The following is a 17,932-nucleotide window of genomic DNA, read 5'->3' as shown; positions in this document are numbered from 1 at the left end:
AACAAAAATGACAAATGCATGCAACCAAACTGTAAAATCAAATATCAAAGAAAAAGTGGAATTTATAAATCTTGGGAAGTTGGCATGAATACCATCTCACAATACAAATCCAACAAAGATCTTACCAAATTTTTTTCTATATACATCCTAAACTGATGCAAAATATCCTAAATTCTTGCTTAGATTTTAAGAAAATCCTATTGGCTATGCTTAGATCTCGTTAAAGTATGTCCTAACAATGGGTCTCCTTCCTAAGGTCAGCCATATCAAGCATTTGCAAGTGAGCTGCTGTTTAAAAAGGTTGTTGTACATAAATGTACTATGTCTGACCCAGTCTCCCAAATCTGAAACCTCAAAAATGTAAACAATTCTTAAAAAAAATTTTGAAGGCTTACAAGGAAGTAGAGCTGTCATCTCCACATTCCTGGAACCTACATAAAGGAGAAAGTTTAAGGACACTCTGGAATAGTGCAGGACACAATTTTTCCATTAAAAAGCCCAAACAGGCACTCTGTCTTCCCCAACTTGGCCAAAAATTGCTTAAGCAAGTAACTGTGGAAATGCCACCATGTTTTTTATTGGCCACTTTAGGTGAACTATAATATTTTTTGAGGTTAACCAAAGTAGACATACTTAGAGGTAATAAGCCAAACTCCCAAACAGTTCTACATCCTCCCCCAAATCAAAAGCCTTTAGAACAGTCACCCACATTCATAGCACCACACAATGGAATATGCAAAGGGTAAAATTGAGCCCAAATAAAACATGTTCATTGAACAGTGCCCAAATATTCAAAAATATAGTAAACCCATGTGAGTAGACTCCCAGGCTACTTAGAAAACTCAAGACTCCATTTTGTTTATCACAATGTGGTCAGGACTAGACAAACACAAGCACAATGCACTTTGACCTAATCAAGAAGCTAAGTGAAAGAGCAGAAGGACGATTTGGTAGCCAGATCTGCCCTCATTTTTCAGCTGGGGTAGATCAGGCCAAGGTGTTATGGTGAATTCTCAGGTGGCCCAGTCTATCCTATCCTGGTAATAACCCAACAGGTATCTCAGAGAATGGCTGAAATACTGGGACTGTTCAGCATGGACAAAGGAAGGCTAATGAGGGACCACACTTGAAAAACTGTTACCTAGAAAGGAACTAAGAAGTAAGACTGGGACTTCCCTGGCAGTCCAGTGGTTAAGACTTCGCCCTTCCAATGCAGGGGATGCAGGTTCAATCCCTGGTCAGGGAGCTAAGATCCCACATGCCTCACCGCCAAAAAACCAAGACATAGAATAGAAGCAGTATTGTAACAAATTCCGGAAAAACTTAAAAAATGGTCCACATCAAAAAAACTTTAAAAAAAAAAAGAATTAAGACTAATTCTGGGACCCTCAATGGGTAGCCAAGACAAATGGGCCTCACTTAAAACAAGAAATTTCCAATGAAAAAGATGATTACAGAAGACCATGTAACACCCTCATTCTGAACCTGAAATAAGAACCCACCACCACCAACCCTACTTTGCTAATCATCATGAGAACAGCATAAGAAAACGTGAAAATACAAGTACGGTTTGACAGGTTCTCTCAAAATTATGTAATTAACTAGAGAAGCCAGGCAAGGCTGATGCTTGGCCTCTACCCATTAGATGCCAGTAGCACCTCTGAGTTGTGACAACCAGAGATATCTGCAGATACTGTCAGATGTCCTTGGGAGAAAGGAACTGCCCTGTTTGACACCACTGCTCTAGAGAAATAGTTCTCCATTTGGGTCCAGGTTTCCTCACTGGATCAATGAGTGCTTATGAACGCTTCTCCCACAGAAGAAGGCATATAATTTTGCGTATTAAGTTCAAGGACTTTGTGGATACTTTAAAACCCAGCCAAGGACCCCCCATCTGGACCTCCATTCATCTGGAGATGAATCCCATCCTACATTTTAAAACTGCCCAACTGCCAGTTCAAGGGCCTGTGGCAGAACTGCAATGAGAACTCCTAACCTCAGACTGCCTATCGAGGCCATGGTTACTCTTCCTGAGAGTCCTGCCTAAGAGCTCAGAAACAAAGCTTATACACTGGTGGTTGACACTCTACTACAGGAAATGCAGTGCTATGAAAAATTAAACCATCCCTTCAGTTGCTCCAGCGTTTCCTCTGTTAAGTTCCAAAGATTGTTTCAGATGCCAGAAATACAGGAGTAACACAACACATTCTTCTCTTTTGGAGCTTACACCTTAGCGATGGATCTCTACTATGATCTCTACTGATCTCTACTATGTCCTTGATTCATCAAAGGTCAAGATTATACATTTCCCCCTTCTTTTATTTAATTACAGTTAACTTATTATAAACCAAGTTGAAAAGTCCAAACGTTCTCTAAGTAAAGGACAATGTGAGAAACCCAGGACTTAAGATCCCTGCAGTGTCATCAGGGTAAACCTTAGCTAAAGAAACTGACATCGGCACTGGATTCTGGAAGGGTAACTAATCCCAGGAGCTAATTACACGACAGGTAATAAACTACTACATATACACCCTCCCTTAACACTTTGGGAGAAAATTACTGGATCACATTATAATTCATGTTATTTCAGAAGTTGTACAATTAAGTTTTCTAACACTATACATGCCAAATGAAAAGCATAAAAACTAATCACTTTAAAGCAGCACTGGAATTATATTATATACATATAAAATACATATAATTTTGGGGAATTCCCTGGTGGTCCAGTGGTTAGGACTCAGCGCTTTCACTGCTGGGGCCAGGTTCTATCCCTAGTCAGGGAACTAAGATCCCGACAACCGCGGCGTGAACAAAAAAAAAAAAAAACCTCTGAAAACAGGTGTTAAAAGGGACTTTCTGAGACTAAAAAGAAGTCTCACTTCTGTTCATTGGGTCATAGAAAATAACCAAAACCAAATGGTCATTTTAGACCAAAGGAACTAAAAGAGATCTCAGTGTTCACTTACACTCCAATTTTAAGCTGAGAAAAGTACAGTCCTGAGAAGTTAAGGTACTCAGCAATAACACACAACTGCTTACTGGCAAGGTCAGAACTAGAATCTGAATCTCCTGACTCAATCAAGTACTTTGGGGGAAGTAGTAGAGTATTCCAAACACAGCATTTGAAATGTCTGGAGAATTGACAGAAATATCTATCATACCAGTGATCTGAAATTGAGCCAAACCCAGGATCTATTTTACTGGTTGGCTGAGCTCAAGAACTTATTTAATTTCTATGTGTCTCAGCCTCTTCATATACAAAATGGAAATAATAATATACAGTAATAACCTCATAAGGTTATTGTGAGAATAAGTAAAATATTATCTGCACAGCAAGCTCTCTAAAATCACGTACTGTTATGATTACTACTCTTGTAACGACACGGTACCATCTCCACCAATAAAAAAACTAAGATATATTCAAAGTTCCTTGTCCCTTGAGAAGAACCAGAAGCCTGCATTTTTACTGATTTGGAAAGAAGTTAGCTAAACACACCACAGTATGGCTAAGATCAATATCTCCCCACACTCACTCAAACCACATGTACACAGACCTATTAATAGTAAAAGAATTCTTCAGATACACAGTGACTAGTGATAGAGTGATGTCCAAACTGAATTTTAAATTCAGTTAGGAAAGATTCATGTTTTCATCTTTAAGAAGGCAAATTCCACATGCTAAAACACATATATTCTACTCTAACTAGCCTAACTCACTCCTGAAAAGCGAACCGAGCTCAGTTGCTTTTACTTTGTCTTTCCACTTGTCATTTTTCCAGATTTAACAAGTAGGCACCATAGGCCTAACGAGGCTTGGAAGCTCAGCGTTTGTTATCCTACAACCACAATATGCCCTTAAAAATATTAAACGGCGCATATTCTTGGCTAGCTCGATCTGAATACAGGGATTCCCTCACTCACCAAATATTTCATGACCACCTACTGTGTGACAGGCAGTTCTCAGCACTGGGGACACAGCAGAGAACAATAAACACCCCTGTTCCCACGGAGCCTTACCTTCTAGTGGGAGAGAGCAGACTGGCAAGAAACAAGTTCACATCTAGTGTTTGCACAGTATACTTTAGGAATGCAAAAACAGCCAGTTTCATTAAGCGCTCTGCTCAGAGTGGATCCAGGCTCTGTATTTTAATTTGTGATCCCAAGCCTCCCTTTCAGCGTGGCCTGGACTCTGGAAGGATAGCAGGGAGGAGAGGGAGGCTCTGTGCTCGCACACAAACACACAGATCAGGTCTCTATCTAGAGTGACACTCTAACACTTCTTGGACGGCCGGTAGCGTCCCCATCGTCTCGTGTTGCATGCAGCCGAGGACATCCCAGAAACAGGCGCACTATTTGCTGATTGGAAACAGCGCGGTCAGTGAACGGAGCCCTGGAAGTGAAGTCAAGAAACCTACCATTTCCTTTTCTGCCAACATCTCTCGCTGTGCCACCTCGGGTGTCCGCTGACCCGCGTGAACCCTGGTCTCCCCGCCCGCAGGCTGATCCTCCTGTACCGTGACACTGGGCTAGTCTCTTAAGCCCTTAAGCCTTGGTGTCATCTGTTCAAGGAGGGCAGTGGAATGACACTGCTTGGCAAACTGTCGGGTACTCCACTGACAGAAGCTATTTAAATAAATACATGGATCCAAGCTTGCTACTTGCTTTACAGGAACATCAGAAAGATTAAGGAGAACATATAAAGCGCCTTAAGCTCTCTGTAAAGAAAGGGTGTTACAGGGTACTAGTGCTCATAATTTCTACAATTCTTTCCAGTTATATTTCCTTGCATGTTCAAATTCTTTAACCAAAATAACCCACAGACCTTCAGAAGCAGAATACATATGTAGAAAATAAGAACAGAATCCTAATTAGAATAATAACAATTAAGTGAAATAAGCTTGCTAGGAAATCAGAAAGTCAATATCCATCTTCCTTGCCTCAGCCTCTCATGCCTAAGCTGCCGGGGCTGAGACGCAGCGGGCTGGCCAGGTTTTATGTGGAGCCCAGTAGAGCAGCCAGCCTCTCTCTCCATCCATCACAGAAACTCCCTCCACAATACAACCGTGAAGTATTTGTGGGCAAAATCCTCAAAAATGATGACAAAGTGACCCATGCACCAGACGGCAGAGGACCTCAGAGGTGTCTGGGGGTGTTTTTCTTCCGCTTCTTTGACAAACCAGCTATGAAAACCCACACCTTCCCTTTGTCCCCCTGGACGGAGTACTGTCACACACGGCAGCTCTCTGAGGAAAGGTGGGCTCAGTGGTAGAGAAACAGCAAAAGCTTGGCATAAATGCTGGGTCAAGGCCAACGAAAACAGAGAGTGCATACAGATTTGTGTTGATGAATGCCAGCTAAATCCCTCTTTACAGATAGAAAGCAGCTACCACTGACAGCTGTTGCTAAGGCAGAGTCAAAACAACTCTGATTTTCGCTTCTGACTTAAAACTTCTCAGGCCCGTCCCCTTTAGAGTGAGTAATTTGGTGAGCTCTGTTTGCAGTGAACTTCCTCTGAACAAGTCAAGTCCTAAGTCTCGCAACCCATCATTATCAGTATAAATACTCAGTTGCCCACGCCTACACATGCTGCCTCCAGCTTTTCTCCCACAGCCCAGCTCACAAAACTGATCGTAACTTAGCCACAGGACCACTGGATCCGCCACCGCAGCTAAAGAGCTAGAGTTTTTTTAAGAGGAGGTGTGGGGAGGGATCAAGGGAAAATACCTTCTAAACATCACATCCCTTTCACCGGCTCTGCAGCCATCAAATATATTACTGTACTGGAGTGTTAAGCCAGTCTATCCAGTCATGTCAAATAAAAATGTTCTCACTAAAAACAAACACAAATTACTTCTCAATACACATTTGAAACACTTCGTTCCCAACTGACTTTATCTATTCTATAGTACAAAAAGAAAAAAAAAGAAGAAGTAAAATTCCAGGAAAGACAAAACGAAGAATGTGAGAACAATGGGCCAGTGCCTGCACCATCTCGGCTTCACCGAGGCTGGAACTGCACCTAAAAAGATGCATCTTACCCTTCAGTCCACTAGGCCAACCGGCTCAAAATGATATTATTCAGGATACAAAGAATTTTGCCCAGCAAATAAAATAAGCTAAACAAAAATAAGCAATATCCAGTAGGGATTAAGGGGCAGTGAGAAAGGAAATATCCCTTTGTTTGAATGCTGCAAAGAAAGTCTTTTAACAGTATAAGCAAAACATTTGCCTTCATTTAAAAGTTTGAGTTGTGTGCAATTTCCTGCATCTAAGAACCTCTTTCTGAACTACAAAGAGGCCACAAAACATCACATTTTCCCCTCCCAATTCCCCCTTCAAAAACCCACAAGACGGTGATTAACAAACAGCCCGTTGTCTTCAGGCACAGTTTTAAAAGCCACAAGGAAAAGATAAAAGTTAAATGGAAAAGCAAGTTTGTAAACAAATGAGAAATAGGTTACCCAAGGAGGAAGTAAACTCATCTTGAAAAACAAGCAGCTCTCCTCGCCCCATTTGTGGGAGACTCCAAGTGAAAGCGACCCTCGCCCTCTTACCCACTGAAAGCAGTATGGATGGAGAGTCCTAGGCCAAGCCTTCTGGCCCTGACTCTAGGCAGAGCTGCAGGGGTCTGGGTATAAGCCTGAAGCTCAGTGGCTCAAGGACAAACCCAAGCACTAGCCCAGCCTCCCAGGGGCTCTCCACTCCAGAAATGAGCTGGGGCCTGAATCTCCATCCCAGGGCAGACCCATCTCCCAGCAAACACCCTCCCAGGCAAATTCATCTGAAGTCCTGAATCCACTATCTAATAATTGTATCACCTTGCGCAGATCTGATTCTGTTTAATCATCCTTTGATGGGACATAATCCCTTTCTTAGGATCTTTGTGAGAATTAAAGAATTTTGGCAATGGGCCCAGATCAGTGGTAAGCACAACCCAGATACGTAATAAACATTTACATCCACTGAAACGAAATTCCAATTCCACTCAACAAACACTGCTTTAGGTGAAAAATCTTCAGGTATTCTATAAAACCTCAGAAAGAAAATTAAGAATCCAACATGCAAGAAGAGAAAAAGGGGAAACCCATGTGATCCAGAAAATGCTAATTATGTGCATGCCCTGACAGGTTAAACTTCCTCCTCCAGATCCGCTTCTCTTGAAGGTCCTGTGGTGACATGTAAAATGACAGCTCCATGGGTCCCGCCCAAGCCACTGCCCCTTGGTGTCAACTGTCCTAATGCTAGAACCTCCGTTTTGGAAAAAAATTAATTAAAATCTACATATATCTAGACTTACAAAATAGGACTTAAGTTGGCCCTCATCCCAAAATGTCCAAATCAGAGAGGCAGGGGAAAATTTACCACCAATAACCTCCATTTGGTTAATTACAGAATACTATTGAAGGATAAGTAATCTTAAATTAGAAAGGGTGGCTTTAAACCTTAATGAAAAACAAATAAAAACACAACCCCCTCCCCATGCTCTAATTGTATCTGGAGTTTTTTGCACAATCATCAAGATTTCACTTGTAATCTCTCTTTGAGAATTTCCAGTCCAGCAGTGTCCACCACTGTTCAGCCCCTCTAGATTATTATTCCCTAATTTTATACAGCAAAAGAAAGTTCTGTCAGCAAAATTTTCACTGGTTTATTAGTTACTTTCAGCTAGAACTTTCCACCTTCGATAATTCACTTTCATCATCACAGAAGAGTTCAATCACATCCATTCCTGAAAAAAATAGTCGCTGCCTAAGAATACAAGTCACCTTTTTGCCTATATTCTCAAACACCTCCTCCTCCATATCCAAGCATATACAATCTAAGACAAGAGATGTATAAGAAATTAGTAACGCTCCAAAAAAAAGTTTTCTTATGAGAAATCTGGTCTAAACACAACTCTAAACAAATTGACTTCCACTGCAAGCACTGTCCCCAAATAAATTTACTGCACCCTAGAATCAAGTACACTCAAGGCTGGAATGCCATGCCAGTCGTATATTACTTCAACCTCAATAAATCTCTTTTTACTCTCCAAATCCTCGGCTGCTTTCTAAAATAGTTCACGAAAGAGCACCAACCTAATTAACAACAGCTTCCTCTGCAACTGTGGCCTTGATTTCACTTATTTACACATTAACTGGAGCCTCCTTTTGGCCAATCCAGTCTATTCTCTGTACCATGCCGAGCCTTTTATCTGCCCTGGACAGCATTTTCTCCAGCAGATGAAGTAGATGCCGATTGATTTGCTGTCGAGCATGGTAAATTAATAGCAACAAATTGCTGAGGGCCCCTCTCACTGCTCCACCATGCTTCGGCAGTTTTGCTTTATTTGCTCCATGATGGGCAGCAGTCGGCCTCTTCAAGTCAATTTCTTCTTAACAACCTGCAATACTTTTCAATGGTGAAAATAGAGCTGTTCCTTGTAAGTCAGAAATCAATATCCTATTGCCCTTAGAAAATGCTAAACAAGCAGTATTGGCAATCCACTTGGTACTAGAGGGTATCAGATATAATGCAAATCCATACTGCTTCCCTCCTTGTAGTTATTACAGTTTGCTAAAAGGTTCCTAATGTCATTTATCATCATTTACCATCGACCAGAGAGGCTATGATTATGATATCCTGTCAGTTGGCAAGGCCCTTTCATTTCTATTCAATTAATATTTTAGCAGCACTCAAATGGTTGTGGCCCAAGTCTCATAATAAAATTTACATGGCTTGTAGTGAAACAGGAGTTCTCTTGCTCTGATTTGAAAAAAATAATAATTGTATACATACACTTATAGGTCGAATTTACATACCCATTGTTCCTAATCTACATCCAATATTCACTTTTTAAAGTGGTAACTGCCGCTGCCAGATTAAATCAAATTAAATCAGGGCAGTCTTCTTTAATTACAGCATTACGAGTGAAGGATGGGAACAAGCAGCACTTAGCAATGTTATCAACTGCATGCATCACCCTGTTCTGCCCACGGTCACTGACCCATTTAGAAGCCACACTGTATTTATAAAGAACAATCAGCAGAGGGAAAAAAAAAAAAAAAAAGTAACAACTAAACCACGGGCCACCTGTCCCATCCAAAACAAAAAACAAAAAAACCCAACTTAGGGAAATCCTTAAGGAATAAAGGCCAATGTTCTTTCATTTAAAAAAATTCCATTATGAAGATATCACAATGAAACACGTGCCATTTCTAACCATCATCTTCACTTTCATGCTAGAACTTAAGACAGTGGCAAAGCATTAATTCACTTTATAGTCTAGAACACTCCACTTTAACCTTTCTGGGTTTTTTCCCAGCTTTATCTGCTCAGCTCTATCGATCCTACTAAAGATTACCAGAAATTATATTCATATTTTATGCTTTAATTCCATGTCATGTCACTGAGTTCCCCTTTAAAAAAAAAATCAACTAATTCTACCAGACTAATGCTATTTACTCAGTTACCAAAATTTAAATTAATTATGTTCTCAAACATAATTGTTAAAAATTGGCAACATTATGCAGGCTTAATTAAGATTAAATCCAATTTACTGAATGTACTTTAATTGGTACTAATTACATTAGCTTTCATTTCAGAATGACAAATTCCCCATAGGTTTCACTTTATAGTCCTCGAACAGAACCAGCACAGGGTGACTGTATCATACAGAAAGGGGAGGGACCATAATACTGGACCACCCCCCCCCAGCCTGCTTGTCACTGCTCTGTGCTTCTGTCCTTTTATCAATTTGCTAAGTCACAGAGTCATGACTCCATCACTGCCATCATTTTCTGTTCCAATGAAAAATTTCTCTAAAAATAAATACTCTGTGGCAGGCAGCAGCCAAGAACAGAAGCATTAACCAAAAAATACACAAAGGTTTCAAATATCAGGGCCACCAATTACTAGGGTACTTCCAAGGACTCCGGGGACTCCTACTCTTGAACCCTTCAGAGACACAAATCTAATAAGTGAATAAGCCTAACCTGATCTTGAGAACTAGGCCCAATTATGCTGCAGGGCAACTTCCCTGCATTATTGCTGCTTTCCATTATGAGGGTATCCAGCAAGTGCATCTGGAAGAGAGGCCAAGAGGAACCAAGGCTGTCTGCCTAGGAAAACAAATAAAGACAGATATGCCTCTGTGCTTAAGGGGGGAAAGAAAGAAAATTTAATAAGTAGGTGGTTTTCAGGGCTGTCTGTATTTCATAATGTGATAAACTGCCCTCAGGATTCTTGATATGATTGAATTTAAAAGCAAGAGAAAAAAAGGGAAAATGTACTCCATTCTCAATTTCAAACGGATGGCATTTGAGGCCAGCTGGACAAGAAGATGACAGAATTACAGAAGTATAAAATGTGTAAAATTAAGGGATCTCACATACCACCCCCTGCCCCCTAAAAGAAATACATACAAGCTCTGTGTCTCTGAGAACTGCAAACAGTATAAAGAGATCTGGAAACTAAGTGGTTATGGTAAATAATAAGATGCAGGAAAAGGAATAAAGGGACATTAATCATCTGGTCCAATCTTTAAAAATACACTAATTAGTATTAGGTGGTGGATGAAGACAAAAAAAAAAACAAAAACAGACAAGACATGTACAAGATCCAGACCTAAAATGACATGTATTGAGGATAATTAACAAACAATATCTCTCGTGCAATTTATTCCTATAAGGTAGAACTAAGGGGAGCCCATCCATAAGCTTGATGGATTTTGTTTAAGCAGGAGGTATTTACATTACTTATCTAAACAGAAATGGCAAGGATGCCAAAATAAGAATTTTAACATGAGGCCAATGATACTATAATGTTAATACTGACATAACCAAATAGCACATGAATTAAAAAAAGTATCCAAAATAAAGTCCTCAGTGTGACGACTCCTTTTTTTTGTTTTTCCAACTTTTTGTTTTCAAATACTGTCTGATCGCTTTTCCTGTCTAATTGTCATCTTCTAAAGATCTGAGTATGTTTCGGGTATGTGATAATTAACCATATCCAAAAAGGAATCCATAAGTAGTAAGAGCCTAATAATATGTGATCATTTCATATTTTTTAAACTTAGAAGGTAATGACATCCACCATGAGTATAAATAAGAGATGAAAAGCACTAAGTTTTCCCTCATCTTCTCCCAGCAGGTAAACACATAAACACAACTATTCTGAAATGGTTGATAAGACAGATCTGAAGCACTTTCACTAGATGACTAAAAATAAATGCCTCCTAGAGGGATTATTATTGCCAAACAATATTTAAACATATATGCTATTTCTCTTTCTAGGAAACTTAAACCAAACCATTTTATTCAGTCAGTCTCCTGCAAAAAAAAGTCTGGTTCAGTCATACCTCTCAACGCTTTCTGACTAATCATTATCTTTTTTCTTTCTTTCTTTTCCTTTGGGCTGAAATAACTGCTAGATTTCAAGACCCAAGATCCAGTGTTGAACCTTATCACATCCTCCTATCAGGCTCATGTACTCTGTACAAATTCTGGAAGGAACAGTTACAGTTCCTGGTAAAACCCAAGTAAGTAGCCTCAGGGGACCAGTACAAGGAATTTACATCAATTTCTTTTGTAGCTCCACAGATTTCATTTTGATCCTCCCAGCTCACCCTCTATCCATTCTTTCACACCAATCCAAGGAAAGCTCCACACAATTTACAATTTTACTTCTTAATATTTTCCAAAAAAGCTTTCGTAAGACAAGTTTGCAATGCCCAAAATACGTAAATTCTTTCAAAACAAAAAAACATATTTTAAAACTTTAGCATCCTGCTTTTGAAAGTGTACAAAGTTTAATATGCATTCAGACACTTTATATCACATTCTTAAATGATTAAAATGAGGATAATATGCAAAAAAGATGGGGAACCACACCTGAAAAAATAGCGTTCTCTCCAGTACATGGTCTTGTAAAATACAGGTGGCCACAAAAAATGTGCAGAATAAAACTGAAAAACATACAATTTCCTTTCTAAAGTGCACAGTATTACTGACTGTCATTTAAAATGCTTATAAAGAAATGATAGCTTACCTGCTTGTGCATTTCTATATTCAACCCATAGGACATCTCATAATACTGTCAAAGAAGGAAAAGCAATTAATCTCATGCTTTTCATCAAACAATCTCCCTAGTTTGTTCAAAAAGTCCCCAAGCAAACATAAAAGCCTCACCTAAACCAAAATATCCATCCTATTAATGCTGCTACATCAGGAAGAACACTCTACCGCTATCTTTAGCCTAATAAACTAGAAGCCACTTTAACACACAGAATCTAAGACAATAACTCACAAAACTAAGAAAATCAAGTTCAAACATAGCATTCTTAACATCTCCAGTGGTCTTTATACATCACAAGCAGATGACTCACGAAGGTCTGATGAAAATTTGGTACCCTATGGACTCCAATTCCTAGGCACAGCGGGCAAATAAATAACAAAAACAATGTGTCTCATACAAATGCTGATGCTTCGACAAGAACTGTTCAAAAAGGTGATGCTACTTCAGAGTTCCGTTTCTCATTTTTAGCATACTGTTCATGTTCATACATTCAAAGGAAAAAGGCTTGATAGGAAATGAATGAGTTACTCTGGAGCCTTTATGAACAAACATAAGAATACACTTGGTAATACTTCTGAAAAAGCAGATCTGAATGTTTTAAACATATAGTATAACTAGCATTACAGAAATTCTGGCAGAACGAATCGGTTATACAGCAGACTACAACACTCCTCAAACCAATGTAACACTATAGAAATTGAAAACACACAAATACACACACTAGGAACATACAGAGCGGCAGGAGGAGGAGGGAGGGAAAATTTGAAAAGATGTCTGGTGTCTTTTCTTACCCATCATTCTTTAAAAGAAATAAAATACATTCAAATTTTAACAGTTTACTGAAAAATTATCTGGTTAAAACTGTTTGGAGCAAGAGCAATAAAACAACAAAGAAAACTACTAGCACAAAAACATTTTGCCTGTGACTAAACAAAATGTCAATCAGGTTGTTGTTTTTTCTATCTGTAAAAACAAAGCACAGAAAATTATACCCCATGCAGCTAAAGTTTTTGAAAATTCAAATCAAAGCTGGTTGTCAGAGGCAAGTTATAACATCCTGGAATTACAGATTGCTAATGGTCACATTCCCACAACTTTAACTGCACTAGCACTGTGACTGTGCTCTATCCTGCAGCCTGTAGCAATCTGAACGTATTCTTGCTTTTGGTAGCCCAAACTAATAGGCACTTTGAATCTGTGATACAGTTTTCTTACCATCACATAATGCCGCTGCATCTCTGTCTTCTCACTGGCAAGTTTCTCACATTCCAGCTTCAGGCTGTTCAAGAAATAAGGAAATCTAAGTACAACGCAGATCTTGACTTACATCTTTCAAATACGCACTCCCTCCTCTAAATCATCACCTACAAAATGCCAAATCAACTATCTTAAATACCACCCTCATTACTGAAAAACAGGCAGGAGAGAAAAGGGTGAGTGGAACCAGCCTGGGCTTGCCCTTTCAACAAGGATCAAATGTGGGGTTTTTGTTTGTTTTAAGAAAAAACCCTCTAGCCAATTTAACTCCATAATCTCATCCAGAAATGAATATTCACTAAATTCACTTAAGAACGAGGAAATAAACATCAATAATGCCTACATCTCCAAACACTAATAAGTCCCCCAAACTGTCACAAGGGAGTTTTTTTCTTTAATGTTCCACGAAGAGATTAATAAAAATATACATCAAGCATGTCTTGTGAACGATGTCTTATTTTTTTCCCTCCAAAACACAGAGACAAGTTGAATACCACCATCCAGGGGCAAGGCGTGAATGGGGTTCAGTGCCTTGTTTTGGTTCCAGCATTTATTAAGTAAGAATTACACGTCATTGAAAATCCAGCGAAAGAAAAATATTTCAAAGGCACTCTAAGGTCTAATGATTGTCTCTTAAGACGAAAACATCTTTTCAGCACAAAAGCAATGAAATCGCCTACTTGGCGACTTCCCACGGCTCTGGGCTCTTGGTATTTCAGCGGAAGGGCAGAAAGAAGTAACAAGGAATCAAGCCCGCTGTAATTAATAAAGAACCAAGGAAGTCAAAAGGCCCCAGAACCTTCCCAACCTTCCATTCTCCTGGCCCCAATAAATCAATATCGAAAGTTTGGCCTCAGCGTTTTCCAAGTCTCCCCAGTTTCGATTGCTCGGCCTTTTTTTTTTTTTTTTAATTTACAGGAAAAGGAGGAAACGCTTAATTTCTTTACACCTGCCCGAGGAAAAGAGGCCTTGACTTGCCCTTTCTGCCCACAAGGAAAAAAACGATAATACCTTTGTGGTGGCCAAAAAAAAGGAGGGGGGCTGTGTGTGTATGTGGGGGGAAGACAAGAGCTAAGCAAATAGGAGGATCAGCTAAAGTCAATATCGTTACCTGTGGTATTGAGCCTGTAAAAACTGAAACTCTTCCTTAATCCGATCACAGGACTCGGAAATTGTAAATTTAAAGGGTTGAGCAGGCTGATGCGGTGCCTAAAGAACAACAATAAAATATTTGATTAGCCCACAGCACAGGCGAGGCGGAGAGATGGGAGAGAAAACCACGCGGCGCTGGGGGAGGAGGGGGGGCGGTCATGGCGCAGGCAAGCAAAGAGCGATTAAAACTCTCCTCCCGCCCCCTCCCCCGGCCGCACAGCCCGGCGGAAGCCGCTTGAGGGCTGGCCCCGGGCCCCCGCGTCCCCGTGCCCGCCCCGGACGCCGCAAGTTCGAGACCCCGCTCCCCTCCCACGTCAACGGCGGGCGCCCAGGAGCCGGCGCGCCTCGCCCACCGTCTCTCCCCACCCGGAATCGAAACTGGCCCGTCGGGGGGACGCGCGCCATGGCGTCGGGCCGCGGACAGGTCGGGAGAGGGGGCACGGTTGGCCGGCTGGCTCGCTGATCCCCGGGGCCCGCGGCGCGAGGGGCCGGCGTCCCACACTCAGGAGCCGCCGCCGGACCCGCCGCGCCGCCGCCGAGGGCGCCCTCCCCGCCCCGGCACGGAGTCGCGCCTCCTCCATCGCTCGCCACCCCTCCTCCAGGAGTCGCGGCGCGGGGACGGCTAACGGCTCCGCGCGGCTTCCAGGGGCTTCAAAGACAACAATAAGAAAATGGCCACAACTCAATTGCTTCTCCGCACCCCCTCTCCGAAAGTGCCCCAGTGCCCGGGAGAAGTGGAGACGGAGGAGTGGCGGGCGACTCCCCGAGCGGGGCGCGGGGTTCGGGCCGACCTCCACGCCCCTCCGGCCAAAGACACAACTCGGCGCGCAGAAGGCGACGCGGAGAATCCCCCGGCGCCGGGCGAGCCAGCGCCCCCGCCGCCCGCACTCACCGGGTGTCTGGTCTGCGGGTACATCTTGCTCAGGTCGCGAATCATCCAAACCGATTTAGTTGTATGCGCTGGGCAGAGGCGCGCGGCTCATTGGCTTTAATGGCCCCGAGAAGGAGGAGGCGGAGGCGGCGGTGGCGGAGGCGGCCGGCCGGGTCCGAGGGGCGGCTCGGGCGGTCCCGGCCCCCGCCGGGTCTCGCGTGACGCGGGCGGCAGAAACGCGCGGCGGCGGCGGCGGTTGGGTGCGGGAAGCCGGGCCGCTCCGCATTCCCCGCGGGCGTCACTGGCCCGCCGCGGGCATTGTCCGGCGCACGTCTCCCGCGGCAACGCTCCGACGTTCGCTCCGCCGAGGCGTGCCCGCCGAGCCCGGCGCCGCGGCCGCGCCGCTCACCCGGGCGGGGAGAGTGAGAGCTCCGCGCCCCAGCGCCCGCCGGCAGCGCCACCCGCTCGCTCGCTGGCTCGCTGGCTCGCTCGGCGTCCCACTCCAAACTTTTTTTATTTGCCTTTTAATTGGTTGTTATTCCTCCAAATGAATGACCTCTCTCTTCTTTCCTAAAAGCAAACACAAACTCCTTTGGTTCGGAAGAGGTCTCGGCGGTGCTTTTTGGTTTCTCTGGAGATTTTTTTTCACCTCACAGCAACGATCTTTTAAAAGGCACCTTTTAGCTTCTTTTACCACATCTCATTTCCTTATTTTTCTTCCTTCCTGTTTTCTCGTCTTTTTTTTAACCCCAAATTGAAGGGGATTATAAAAATAAAAGAGAGTGGAACGCTTGCGGCTTTTTTTTTTTTAAGTCTCTCTCTTTTCAAACTCTGCGAACAGCACCTCAAAATAATATACAAGTGTGTGAGAGAGGGGAAAGAAAGCAGCCAACAGCTCAAACACCCGCTCAGAACAGCTCTAACAACACGCTCTGTGTAGGTGACTTCTTTGACCAAATTTAGCAGCGGCTAATCATTAACATTCTGATACATATTCACAACCGTCCGTGGAGGGACCGCGGAGCATCCCGGGAGATGTAGTCCACCCCCGGCGACCGCGGCTAAGGATTCGGCCAGATTGACTACAATCACCGGCCGGCCACGCGACCGCTCAGGGGCGATCGTCAAGCGTCCCGCCCACCCCGGCGCAGTAGGCGTCTCCAACAGCCAATCAGAGATGGCTGTACATTAATCGCCGTTCTGTGTTACTGCCCATCATTTCATTGCTGACAAATGGCGAGCTAGCGGGGAGGAGCCGGCCGGGCTGGAACCCACGTGGGGGCCGGGCGTCGTCGGTGGCTCGGACCAATGAATGGAACAGGACGGGGTTAGCGGAGGCGGGGCGGAGATGGCCCGCCCAAGGCGGAGCTTCGCCTTGGCTGAAGTTCCTTAGCGCGAGCGTTCGAACCTGGGAAACATTTGTTCAGCTGTCAATCAAAGTAACGTGGGCATGGGAGCAGCGGTGACTGCTGCTGCTGTTGCTGCTGCCCTGGCTGCATCTTCAGAACTGGGTGTTGGTGGCGATGGTGGCGGCAAAATAAAGGGGGGGGGGGGGGCGGTGAGACTAGAGGCTAGTCAGAAGATGTCCTTCCGAGTCTCGTCCTCCCAGACGCTCCCCTCCAACCCAAGCACCCTCGGCCCCTTGCTCCGGGCCGCGCCAGGAATGCGGACTAATTAGGGTCCAATGTCTCCTTAAAGAGACAAGCTCGGCCTTGTGTAACGCTGCGAAACCCCTGTTGAGACAAGAAAGGGAGGATCACGCCGATCCCACTTCGTTCGGTTCACATGAATTTTACGCGCCGCTGGAGCCGGCATAATTTTCCGTGTGAACGCGGATTCGGGCCCCTGTTCTTGTTTAGAGCCGGAGACTGAGCTGCGAGACGCTGACCCGGGTGAGGGGCGGGGACGCGGGGTGGGGGTGGGGCGCCTCTCGGAGCCCAGAGGGGACTGTGATTGCAGTTTAACCCCGAAGCGGGACCGCCTCCCGCGAGCAACTCTGCATGGAAGCTCCCCTAGACGCTCTGACCCGGGGTCGCGGGGGCGTAACCTTGGAGTTTCGGGGTGGGGCTGGAGGCCCGGGGGGGGCAGGGGTCTGAAACTTTGTCAAGAGAGCCACCTGCACCCCAGAGACTGTCAGTCGCTCCCTGCGAAAACAGTATCATCTAGGTGCTGGCCCCCCGCACAAGGAAGAAAACGGCCCTCCACGCCCCGAGATGCTCCCTCCCCCGTACAGTAGGACGAAGACCGCCCCTCATTTTCCCACTTTTTGGAGGAGCAAGTCGAGTTTGTCGCGGTTGAAACGGGCAGGAAGCCACGCGGGGCACGAGAGACGGCGGGTCGGCCACGGCGGCGGACTAGGGCTGGAAAGGTGGGGGCGGTCCGGGGGGCAGAGCCTGAGGGAGGGACATCCCTGTGGTAGTGGCTAAAGAGGTGAGAGGGGACTTGGTGGCAAGAAGGAATAGCCTGGGGCAGGCAGCATATCCACCCCTAGTCCTCGTCCAGCCGGGGGCAGCTCCCCAGTTTAAGGGGAAGCTGCACGGCTTGGCTCGCAACTTTCCTAGCTTGCCTCTCACCATTTGGGGGGGGGGGGGGGGA

General features: G+C 44.1%; 1 protein-coding gene across 9 annotated transcripts in view; it reads right to left on the bottom strand.

Moving 5' to 3' along the window:
- Window positions 1-16,278, bottom strand: part of LOC132492632 (transducin-like enhancer protein 4) — a 152,681-nt gene extending 136,403 nt beyond the window's left edge. For 5 of the 9 annotated variants that reach the window (XM_060102362.1, XM_060102363.1, XM_060102357.1 and 2 more), the window contains exons 1-4: window positions 15,359-16,278; window positions 14,426-14,523; window positions 13,273-13,336; window positions 12,031-12,075 (exon numbers count right to left, since the gene is read on the bottom strand). In XM_060102362.1, coding sequence (XP_059958345.1) covers window positions 12,031-12,075; window positions 13,273-13,336; window positions 14,426-14,523; window positions 15,359-15,403 — 252 coding nt within the window. In that variant the 5' untranslated portion in view covers window positions 15,404-16,278. Of the gene's footprint in view, window positions 1-12,030; window positions 12,076-13,272; window positions 13,337-14,425; window positions 14,524-14,832; window positions 14,904-15,358 lie in introns of those variants that run through there. The other 4 variants (XM_060102360.1, XM_060102361.1, XM_060102367.1 and 1 more) reach the window with 1 other exon arrangement.
- Window positions 16,279-17,932: the final 1,654 nt, after the last annotated feature.

The sequence above is a fragment of the Mesoplodon densirostris genome, chromosome 6 (genome assembly GCF_025265405.1).
Source record: "Mesoplodon densirostris isolate mMesDen1 chromosome 6, mMesDen1 primary haplotype, whole genome shotgun sequence".
Lineage (NCBI taxonomy): Eukaryota > Metazoa > Chordata > Mammalia > Artiodactyla > Ziphiidae > Mesoplodon > Mesoplodon densirostris.
This window is presented reverse-complemented; position numbering and strand designations above follow the sequence as displayed.